Consider the following 12,521-nt stretch of genomic DNA (forward strand, 5'->3'; position numbering starts at 1 on the left):
GATTTGCTCTCTTATGATTTTTACAAGACTTGATTCAATATACTTTAAATAAGTCCTTAAGTCCTCATAATCTCTTGGAAGAGCTTCAAAACATATTTCAAACGATATTTTAGCTTTTGAAATACTTGCAACATATCTCCTAAAACTTTGTATGACAAGCTTGATATCCTCCTCAATCTGGCTTTTGAAATTCTTTACTTGAGCTACAAATGTCTTAGTTTCTCCTTGTATCATTGATTAATTGACCCACACTTGATTCATTCTTGAGCTTTACTTCAACCATACTTGATCCATTTTTCCTGAAACACAAAAACTCAACCTTTCCAAGTTAAATAGTCCTTTGTTTGTTATCACCAAAACCGATTGAAAGACCTTGTTAGGCCAACAATAACCTTCCTGCAGTTCTATCCCCACGAATCTCCATCCCAAGTATTTTCTTGGCTGAATCAAGATCCTTCATGTTAAATTCCTTATGCAACAGTTCCTTTAACTAATTCACCTCAGTTAAATCTTTTGCAGCTATCAACATGTCATCGACGTACAATAACAAGAAAATAAGAGAATCATCATCAAGTTTATTCACATATACGTAGTAGTCATACTCACACCTTTTGTAGCCAATCTCAATCATGTAAGAATCAAATCTTTTATACCATTCCCTTGGAGACTGTTTCAACCCGTAGAGAGATTTCTTCAATTTACAAACTAAGTTTTCTTTCCCTGGTTCATTAAATCCCTCTGGCTGTGCCATATAAATCTGTTCCTCTAAGTCACCGTGAAGAAACGCCGTCTTCACATTCATTTGTTCCAAATGAAGATCATAATGGCCTACCAACCCCAACACAATCCTAATAGAAGTATGTCGGACCACATGTGAAAAGATCTTATCATAGTCTATCCTTTTCTTTTGTGAGTATCCTTTTGCCACCAACCATACCTTGAATTTCTCTCCTTCCTTTTCTAAAATTGCCTCCTTCTTCCTATATACCTATTTGCAACCTATCGGTCTCTTCCCATCTGGAAGCTCCACCAAATCCCATGTTTGATTTTTATGTGGTGATTCCATTTCCTCAATTATTGCTCCCATCTACCTACCTTTCTCTTAGCCGTGCACTGCCTCTTGAAATGTAGTTGGATCGTTGTAATTGGTAAGAAAAGCATAAGACACTAACTCTTCAAATTCATACCTTGGTAGAGGTCTGATAGTGTGCCTAGATCTCCGTATAGGAATATCGTCGATTTGTTGGTTTCCCGAGTTAGAGCTCCCTGCAACCATAGGACCATGATTATTTCCATTGCCCTAAGCTTCCAACTCCACCTGCACAACATGCTCATCACTATCCTAGCTTTTTGACTCCTGTTTTTGTTCATCACTATCTTGAGCATGTTGACCATAGCCTTCTCATCAAAGACTTCATCCTTGCTGATCACCACCTTGTTTGCCACTGGGTCTCACAGCTTGTACCCCTTTACACCTTTCAGATACCCCAAAAAAATGCAACTACGAGGCTTTAGGTCAAGCTTAGACCTCGCCTCACTAGACACATGAACATAGACTGGACACCCGAATACTTTCAATTCGGAGTAGTCTACTGCACTTCCAGTCCATACCTCTTCTGCCACTTTACCCTCTAGTGAAGCTCTTAGCGATCGGTTTATCAGAAAACAAGTCATACTAACTGTCTTGGCTCAGAAGTTTTTTGGTAGCCCTGCATTAAGTCTGAGACATTGAGCTCTTTCAGCCAGAGTTCGGTTTATCCTTTCAGCCACACCGTTTTGTTGAGGTGTTCGGCGGACAATAAAATGTCTCTTAAAGCACTGCTGCTTACAAAACTCTATAATCCGAAAATCAGCGTACTCGGTCCCATTGTCCGACCTCAAATATTTGATTCTCCTCCCCGTCTGGTTTTCCACTTCAGCCTTCCAAATCTTGAACTTGGCAAACGTATCAAACTTATGCCGCATGAAGTATACCCAGACTTTCCATGAGTAATCATCAATAAAATTCACATAATACACATGTCCACCCTTTGATGCAAGTCTAACTGGGCCCCAAACATCGGAATGCACATAATCAACCTTTTGTCTTGTGAACAGTTGACTTGAATTTTGCCCTATTTTGTTTTCCAAGTACACAAATTTTGCAAAAATCAAGCTGACATGATTTCAAACCCTTTAAGAGTTTTCTCTTGTGTAATTCTTTTATACCATGTTCCCCGACGAATATGCCACAAGATGGTCTCATTAGATTTAGCATCTACGACTGCAGCTCCACCTACAATTGTAGTTCCTTGCAATGTGTAGATGTTTCCATTTAACTTTCGACCTTTCATCACTGTCAGATTTCCTTTCCAAACTTCCATAACTCCACCTTCGGACTTGTAATTGAAACCATTACAATACAAAGTGCCAAGTGATATCAAACTCTTCCTTAACTTCGGTATATGTTTTACATTGTTCAAGGTTCTCATAGCACCCTTAAACATTTTTATTTTAACACTTCTTATGCCAGTGATCTTACAAGAAATATCATCACCCATAAGAACTGAACCTGAATTTATTAACCTGTAAGTGTTGAACCACTCCTTGTTTGGAGTCATATGGTAAGAACAAGCAGAGTCAAGTATCCAAGAGTCCGTAAGGTTATCCGACCCCGATGAAACTAAAAGAACATCACCATTGCTGCAAACTGAACCTCCTTCTTGAACCACGTTCATTGATTTCGAAATCCCCTCATGCTTTTCGGCATTTCCCTTCTTCCATTTCGGACACTCCGGTTTTACATGCCCCTTTATACCGCATTTATAACACTGGATTTCCTTTTTCTTCTTGGATTGATTGCGAGATTTCTGACTTGACCCACTTTTGAACTTTCCTTTGCCATGCTCATTATGACCTTTTCACTACAAGTCCTTCTCCTTCATCACATATTTTCAGTCTTTGATAAAAATTCAGTAATGTACTTGTTTCATCTTCTAGATCAAGAGTCTCTTTTCCCCACGTAAGAGTGGTAACTAGATTTTCATAGGTATGAGTCAACGACAAGGAGTTCAACAACATCAAAGCTTTGTCATCTTCATCAAACTTAACATCAACTCTCATCAAATCACTTTTGATTTGATTGAAGGCATTGATATGTTGATCTAAGTTTGATCCTTCGACCATCTGAAGCCAATAAAGATGCTGCTTAAGAAAAAGTTTATTGTTGAGTGATTTAGACATGTACTGGCTTTCCAACTTTCGCCATATAGCCGCTGGAGAATCTTCCTCCATCACACGATAGAGCACTTCGTCGGCCAAACACAAGCGTATTGTAGAAGCGGCCTTTGCTTTCAAATCTCCCCATGTTGCCTCATCCATTTCATCCGATTGAACATAAAATAGAGCCTTAGCCATTCCTTGTTGCACAAGAATATCCTTGACTCTCCTCTGCCATGAACCAAAATTTTCGATTTCATCAAATTTTTCAATGTCAAATCATGCAGAAGATGATCCCGATGTCATAACAACAATCTCTTTGATACCAATTTGTTGTGAATAATGATCGGATAAAGGATGCACAGCGGAATAATAACGCAACAAGCAAATCAATCACAACCAATAAACAAGAAATAACAAGCATAACAACAAGATTTACGTGGTTCGGCAAAGCCTACATCCACGAAAGCAATGACACAAGAATTTCACTAAGGAAATATCAAAGTACACAATACACTTCACAAATGATCACACTCTTTGTCAATATACGCCCAGAATGACATATATAACAGTCTCTCGGAGGTTTCCCTCCAATTACCCAACCTCCCCAACATTCAAATTCAAAATTCAAAAAAACTGCTCGCAGCCCAGAACTACTCGTCGACGAGAACAGGGGATTCATTGACGAGACAAAGGACACTCGTCAACTAGTTTGTCTACTCGTTGACGAGCCCATTTTTCTGCTCTCGGTATCTCAGAAACTTTGAGTTTTTCTTGCTCTCTGGATCTCCTCATCGATGAGGACAGGGCACTCGTCGACGAGTCCCTGCTGCTGCTCTACACCAAGAACACATCCACATGTTTTTTTTTTTGGCTTATAAACCCATGAAGTATAAGAGCCATACCATAAACAATAGAAAATAATGTATGAAATAGTGGAAAGTTAAAAAATCAGTTGATTTGTGTCCCTAAATAATATTTTATCTTAGTGGGGTCACTTGCAAACATGTGCGCCAGTGGGACCCACATTGAATGCCTCCATATTATCTCACATGCTGAAGCAAAAAAAAGAGAAAATTTGGTCACGCACCATAGATATAGGTGCCGCTTTGCCATTTACAAATGATGGTGGTGTTGCCAGTTGCCACCCTGGAATTCAATATTTCTCAGTCCAATTTTTATAGGTTGCAAAAAGTGTGTTGGCATGAAGAAATGGCTCCAAAGTTTGGGTTCTTCAAGGTCTGAAAATTAGGGTTTTTAATATCTTGCAAAACCACGTGTCTATTTCCCATGAAATTTTAGCATTTATTCTATGATCCATGGGCAACACTTCTATCAAAAAACAGTGTCACTTCACGTATAAATTTAAAGATATTAAAGCAACCCTAAACACAACAGCCAAGCAATAAATCTCACTAGGTGAGTTGGCTACGTGAATCATTTTCTACCATTCTACAAGTCTAGGCCCATATCCCTAACCATAAACTGTTAGAAGAGAATAAGTTATTTTAAAAATTTGGTTGTGTTAACGGGTATTTTTTGTCCTTACGACTTTATTATTATTAATTATATATAATAGGGTAGACTTGGAGTTGTATGTAGACTCCAGGAAATTGCCGCTCATTTTTTTTTTCTCTCCTTTTCTCTTCTTTTCCATTTCTTCTATCCTTTTCTTCTTCTCTCCTTTATCTCTGACTTTACAACATGATATCAGAACTGGTTTCCTGAAGGTTCTAGGTTGTAGTCTCATTGCCAGCATTTATTGTGTGGTGTTTAAAATTATTGTGTTCCCTTAATGGGCGTTATTTATCGTTTGTTTATCTCTCCACGTGCTATTGGGCTGCACGTATGTGGGGGAATGTTAAAGCTTGATATGCATTGTTGGCTTACAACCTAACAACTTAAGCTTTTAGGTAAAGTGGTAATTCATCCCTTTCCTATACCTTTAGGGTTTAAGGGTTTAGGGTGTACAATCTTAATACCAAGAAAGCAACACGTGATACCCAAGTTCTTACAAATTTTGCTTGAAGCCACTGCTTAATGTCTGCAATTCCACTATGGTTGTAGTCTCATTGCCAACATTTATTGTGTGGTGTGTAAAAATTATTGTGTTCCTTGTAATGGGCGTTATTTTTCATTTGTACATCTCTCCACATGCTTGTTGGCTTACAACCTAACAGCTTAAGCTTTTAGGTGAAGTGGTAATTCATCCCTTTCCTATATGTTGGCTTACAACCTAATAGTTTAAGCTTTTAGGTGAAGTGGTATTTCATCCCTTTCCTATACCTTTAGGGTTTAAAGGTTTAGGGTGTACATTCTTGATACCAAGAAAGCAATACAGGATACCCAAGTTCCTACAAATTTTTCTTGAAGCCACTGCTTAATGTCTGCAATTCCACTATGGTTGTAGTCTCATTGCCAACATTTATTGTGTGGTGTTTAAAAATTATTGTGTTCCCTATAATGGGCGTAATTTATTGTTTGTTTATTTCTCCACATGCTTGTTGGCTTACAACCTAACAGCTTAAGCTTTTAGGTGAAGTTGTAATTCAGCCCCTTTCCTACACCATACAATCTCAATACCAAGAAAGCAATGCAGAATACCCAAGTTCTTCCAAATTTTGCTTGAAGAGCCACTACACATCTGCAATCCTACTATGGTCATTACCATTGATAAGAAATGAATGATCAAAGTAGCACCAGATAAAACCAAATGTAGACACAACAACACTAATTTGTCAAACCAGGCTCAAGGAGATTGTTTAAGACCATAAATGGCCTTATGCAACCTGCATGCTTTATCATCCTCCCCCTAAGCAACATGCCAAGGAGGTTGCTCCATATATACACCTCTTCTTGCAAATCTCTAGACGAAGAAGAGGATGCTGGACCAGTTGATACTCCTATGGATCCCAATGTGAAGAAGTTTATGGATGTTGGACAGAACTTTGAAGACAAACGTTGATATAGGCAGTTGTTTGGCAAGTTGATCTACTTGACTCTTACTAGATCTAACATATCTTTTGGACAAGCAACTACATTGTGATATTATTTAGGATTTTGAGGTATCTCAAAGCCTTTTTTTTTAAATTATATTTTTTAAGTCACATGGCCATTTTATTTCAATTTAATTGAAAAAATTATTAAGTGAATTATTTAATCCGTAAAAGTTGATTCTGGATATTAAAGAATTGTGGCAAACAATGGAAAACCATTAGATCCAGCTTATATCTTTTATGAAAATAGCTGAAACCTGCAACAGAAACAGAACATTGGCAATGTAAGCAAATGCATTGGCATAATCTATTTCTTCGTTATACAGCAACAAAACAGAAAACAGAAAACAAAAATGATACTTACTGTCCTAAGTCTTCAATGTATTTGGAAACTCTCCCTGGATCCATACTAAATCTTAACAATAGGACCATCCTAATCCTGGCCTACCTAGGAGACCCCATGTGGAGGACCTGCAACCCAATGTTGAACTGGAAGGAATATGACTGGGATATCACTTTCTGCAAGGAGCTTTTGGATTCCCGAAAAAATTTACAGAGTCTAAAAATTTGTGCTGTTTGGTACATATTGTGTGAGATTGCTGGTTAATTTTCAAATGGCAGCAATGCACTACAATGGGTAATGTAACTTGAAATTGTATTGGAAGTTCTACAAGGAGAAATTAGTGAGGAACTTAGGTTTTGCAAGGATAACTCATTGATAGAAACTTGGTAGTTTTGTCTTTTGGGAATCCCATTTCACTGTCTGGATATTGTATTCTTGAGAACTTTTTGAAGTGCTTGTCTGTAATTTGATTTAAAAACTTATGATAACCTTGCCTGCTTTTACTCTTTAAAAAGAAAAGGGAAAGGGGAGGAAAAATCAGAAGTATCTAGCTCATTCCAACCATTGTAAGACAGCTTACATACTCATGGAAGTCTTACCATTTTTTTTCCAACTGCATTTTTATCAAAACAGGGATATGGTGATTTGATAGTAGAGGTATGTCATTTATAAGCTTGCCTCCCTATATTTGAAAATCGAATAACAAAAAATGAGGAAAGAGAGGAAAAGGAGAGGGAAGTGGGCATGGAACTTATTACATTAATCTAGTTTCCCATCAAAGTTTGTTGCAGAAGCTACCCTGTCTACTCTCTCATTATTATCATAATTTCTCATGATATGCTTTATTGATGCAGGCTGTTTATGAACACCATCCACGGCCAAAGCAACTAATAGTGGAGAATGATCTACCTCAAAAACTTCAGAATCTGATTGAGGAGCGCAGAGATGGGCAGCGCTCTGGAGGTCAAGTTCTGGTCAAACAGATGGCTACTTCACTGCTTAAAGCACTACATATCAACACCGTTCTGTAAATTCGCGTCTTTAATTTTCTTCCTGCCAAATTTTTGGTCATTTAGGGAATATAGTTTGCAACCCCACTCCCCCAACACAGAACTCTTCTCCCTTTTTGTTCTTGCTTGTTTCCTTCTCTCAATTCTGCAATCGCGTTGGGAAATTAGATGTCATTTTCTGGGATATCTTCTAAATCCTAAGGCCTGCTTTTCTTCTCTTTTCCTTTTTTGTTATGGTTTACTGAGCTGTCAAGGTTACTGTTTCTATTCTATCCTCATTTTGCTGGGTTTCTCTGAACTTGCTCAGCTGTGTATAATGTATACTTCTGTGCTGAAAATGAAATATAAATACATTTAATTTGTTTTTCATGGTCGGTGTACTTGTTGCTAGATTATTAAACCAAGGGCAAAATATACTGAACCTATTTTTGAAGATATCCACAGCTTTTTACCTACCTATTTTTGGTTGCAAATGACGGGATAGAACTAGGTCACTTTTTATTTTTAATAAAAATACTCCATTAAATAACACCCCTTTATGGATCCACCTCTTGATATCTGTTTGTAATTCAGATCTATGGTATTCTCTTTTTATGTGTTTATATTTTATGACAGATCTACATTTTTTAGCGTAAGACATAAATATGAGGAACTACTGCCGAAAAAAAAACAACAAGAGGTAAGATTTAGCGGCATGAATGGTTAGTTCACCAGTGGGGAGCAGAATATTTTATCATGTTCATTTAGGTGGAATTTAGTAATTGGCTCTAAGAATGATGATTTCTGCTTTGTTTAGGTTGTGTATGGTAATCAAAAATTAATTTCAAGAACCAGAATGTTAATGGTCAATTTTAATTGATGATGTATTAAGTGCATGATTTCATTTTGATTCCCATTCCCAATCAAGATCAGATGCTATATCTATCTTATTTGTTGATCTGAACCTAATTCTGATTTGGGCCAACTTTGCAAAAAAAAAAAAATAAAAAAAAAAAAATTCAATACTTAATTTTGATTGAGTATTTTCATTCCTATTTGGCATCAAAATTAGTTCTCAATTTGCCTTCAGAGGTGGTTCAAGTGGTAAACTCAAGACTTTCCTAATTAAATGATTAGGATTTGAGCATTGTGGGCTACGACTTTTTATTTGAGATGATACATTGATATTGAAATAGAGAGGATCGAGAAGTACACCTATATCTCAATAAATTAATCGAGTTTCGTCTCAAACATAATTGTTTCAAAAGAAAAAAAAATGGTTCAATTTCATCTTCTGTGTATAGGAACACTTGATGCACATCCATACATCTGCATGAGGTGTTCATATATACATGTGCACACAAATACATGCATATTTAATATTGTTTGAACTCACTTTTAACGGTCAAGGATCATACTTTGGGTCTTTTTTTTTGTGAAACTTTCATTTAGTTCTCTTTTTGAAAGTTTATGATTTTTTTAAATCGTTTTATTTTATTTTATTTTTCTTATTTTCTTAGGTATTCTTTTGCCCTATTCATAGTCTCTCAAGGCTGATCTCTCTCAATTGTGCGTCTGGATTTTCAATCTCTCGCCTCCCACCTCAATTCGATGTTTGTTGCAAACTATAGTGGAGTCCATTTATTACAACATAATTGAATGTCTGGGTCTTCTCTTCAAACTTTGTCTAGGTGGTTAGCTTTCTTTCTTGGGATTGGCAGCCATAGTGGGGTGTTATGTTGCTCCAAAGGAATTTTTATCTCTCTCTCTTTCTCTCTCTCTCTCTCTCTCTCAGGAATCACTTGTCATTGGACAATATGGCACCCTCATACCACCATGCAAATGGAAGGGCAAAACTAGAAATTAAGGAAAAGATACTCAACACATACAATATGGGTAAATTGGTAATTTCACATCAAACATTGCATGATGTGAGCTCTCTAGGGGGTAGAAATAGGATTTGTGAGTGAGTGTGTGGATGGATCTTCTTCTTCTTCTTCTTCTTCTTCTTCTTTACCCCACATGCACAAGTTCCCAACTAATTCCCATGTTCTTCAATTTTTAAATTTTTACTTTTTAGCATGCAGTTGTAGCAAGTTGTTTTGGGAATGATAGTGAGATGGTGTTTTGTGTGCACTAGTGGACTAAGGAATGGTAGGATATGGAGACCCAACAAAAAAAATTATATGTAATTTACCAAATTGCCCTATTGTGTAAAATGGGGAAAATAGTGGGGAAGGAATATATGTTTGATTAGGAAGTCGGAATTGAACCTAATCCTGCTCTTGTTGTGGCAAGTACCATTCCAGTGAATCAAGAGGTATATGGTGGGAAACAATTCAAATTTTATATATAACCATAATTTAAAAATTTTTCTTTTAAAAAACATAAAATTAGTATGATTAGCTATCCAATCGGTCCGGCCATAAAAATTGAAAACTGCCAGCATTCCGATTCGCTTTTCGGTCCAGTTTTAAAAACATTGGGTATTCAAGAGATGTCGGAGAAAGACAAATTTGTTCTATTTTCTTAAGGGGTTGGAACTGTGGGTAAGGACAAAACTTCATCAACAAAGAGGTCAAGACTTGCCTACTGCACAAGCTACTGCAAAACACTTGATTGACTATATTGGAGAGAATTCCACAACATTCAAAGAAGTTTCATCATCTCGATAATTCAATAACCCAATGGTAAGGGTAGGATGGCATGCTTCTTATGTTGAGGGCCTCACAAAGTTTTCGAGTGTCCTTACAAATCATCATTTAATGCCTTACAAGATTCCATTGTATAAGGGGCATTGCAAGATGATGAGGACGAGGAGGAAACCCTAAGAACGGGTGTAATTTAGTTAATTAATGTGTTAAAGAAGCAGACAAAAAAGATGAAAATGGTAAACTTTGTAGCTCAGCCTGCTTTAGAGTAGCCAAGCAAGTGACTATAAAGCTTGGACAATGGGTTGGAGATGCAAAATTTACAACTATGTTGTTGGATGATTTTCAAGTGATTTTTGGAATGGAGTTCTTGAAAGAGATGAAGGCGGTAGTGATGTCATTTTCTAGTTTTATTTGTCTAATGGGAGACCACCTTGTTTACGAAGAAAGGGAACGATGAGAAATTCCTTTCTATCATGCAACTCAAGAAAGTTTTGAGAAGGGATGAGCAAACATACCTTGCCACGTTGGAGGTAGTTGCAAACATAAGCAAGAGCAAGTGCCTATTACTTTCCAAGTAGTGTTGGATGAGTACAAAGTGGTTATGCCATACAACCTACCTCATAAGTTGCTTCCATGACGGGGGTGTGGAGCATGACATAGAGTTGTTACCTGGAGTGAAGCCGCTTGCTAAAGGGTCATATAAGATGGTGCTTCTTGAGTTTGCAGTGTTGAGGAAATAGCTTGATGCGTTGTTGACGATGGGCTATATACATCCTTTCGAAGCACTGGTTTTAGTTCAAGGGATAAACCTTGATGACTTTGTTGTCTACAGTTCTACTATGGAGGAACATAAAGAGCATCTACGGAAGGTGTTTGACAAGTTGAAGGAGAATGATCTATATGTGAAGAGAGAGAAGAGCTCTTTCATATAGTAAGGCATAAAATTCTTTGGTCATGTGATCGAGTAGGGTCATATCTAGATGGATATAAAGAAGGTAAGGGATATTCAAGACTAAAAGATTCGAATCGTAGTGAAGGAATTGATTACTTTCTTAGACTTGCCAATTACTAACGAAAAGTTCATAGAGGTGTACACAAGGAGAATTGCTCCATTAACAAAACTACTAAAAAAGAGTCATGGGTGGAACTGTATAAAGAAGGACTAGGGAGTCTTTGACAACTTGAAGGATGCCACAATGAGAGATTCGATTCTTGCTTTTATTGACATTATGAAACCTTTCAAGGTATAGACAAATGCATCAAATTGTGCGCTTGGGGGAGTCTTGTTATAAGACGACATCCTATTGTGTATAAGAATTGTAAGCTTAGTGAACCTAAATGAAGGTACACAACTCAAGAGAAAGTGATGCTAACAATGATACATTGTCTTCGCGTATGATGACATTACCTACTTGGGTCAAAGTTTGTATTGAAAATAGATAATTTGACTTGCCAGTCACTTCTTTAAAAGCCAAAGTTAATACCCAAGTATGCCTGTTTGAAAGAATTCCTTGTGGGGTTTGATTTCTTATTTGAGCACAAGGCAGGACGAATGAACCAAGTTATAGATGCGCTAAGCAAGAAGGTCGAACTCATGGCCTTAAATCACTTGATAGGAAGTAAGGTTACCATGATGATGGGAGAGTGCATAAAGTATAACCTTTACAAAGATCCAATTGCCCAAAAGATCATAAAGTTGACGAAAAAAGCATGTCAATTCTTGTTAAAAGACGGATCGCTGATGACACATGATTACCAACTCTTTGTGCCTAAAGTTAAAGATCTGGGGAAGACACTATAGAGAGTGCATCATGACACTATATAAACATGTCATCCAGAATGGAATTGCACTTTAGCATTGTTAAAGTAGAGGTATTACTAGCCATAGATACGTGACGATGTGGTCGAGTATACTAGAATATTTTTCACCCGCCAACAAAACAAGGTGGAGTAGAAGAAGATTGAAGGAGTGTTAAAGCCCCAACTAATACCAACCAAATTAGGGAGACTGTCTCTCTTGACTTCATCACCAGCCTACCCAGAGTGGAAGATACAGGGTTTATATTTGTGGTTATAGGCTGGTTTTTGAAATACTATACTTCCCCATACTTGCACTAAAGTACTATTCGGTAGAGAAGAGAGCACAATTGTTCTTCAAACATGTTGTGAAGTATTAAGATGTTCCCCATGATATTATTAGTGATTGAGACACAAAATTCACTAAAAACTTCTAGATAAAACTTTTTAAAATCCTTGGTTCATAGCTTGGCTTCTCTTTGATTACCACCCATAGACAAATGAATAGACAGAGAGATTCAACAGGCTATTGGAGGAGTACATG

General features: G+C 37.1%; 1 protein-coding gene across 4 annotated transcripts in view; it reads left to right on the forward strand.

The window, feature by feature from the left end:
* LOC131154455 (MAP3K epsilon protein kinase 1-like) overlaps window positions 1–7,912 on the forward strand; it is an 83,588-nt gene extending 75,676 nt beyond the window's left edge. For all 4 annotated transcript variants that reach the window (XM_058107248.1, XM_058107249.1, XM_058107246.1 and 1 more), the window contains one exon: window positions 7,392–7,912. In XM_058107248.1, coding sequence (XP_057963231.1) covers window positions 7,392–7,568 — 177 coding nt within the window. In that variant the 3' untranslated portion in view covers window positions 7,569–7,912. The remainder of the gene's footprint in view (window positions 1–7,391) is intronic.
* The last annotated feature ends 4,609 nt before the right edge of the window (window positions 7,913–12,521 follow it).

The sequence above is a fragment of the Malania oleifera genome, chromosome 4, assembly GCF_029873635.1.
Source record: "Malania oleifera isolate guangnan ecotype guangnan chromosome 4, ASM2987363v1, whole genome shotgun sequence".
NCBI lineage: Eukaryota > Viridiplantae > Streptophyta > Magnoliopsida > Santalales > Ximeniaceae > Malania > Malania oleifera.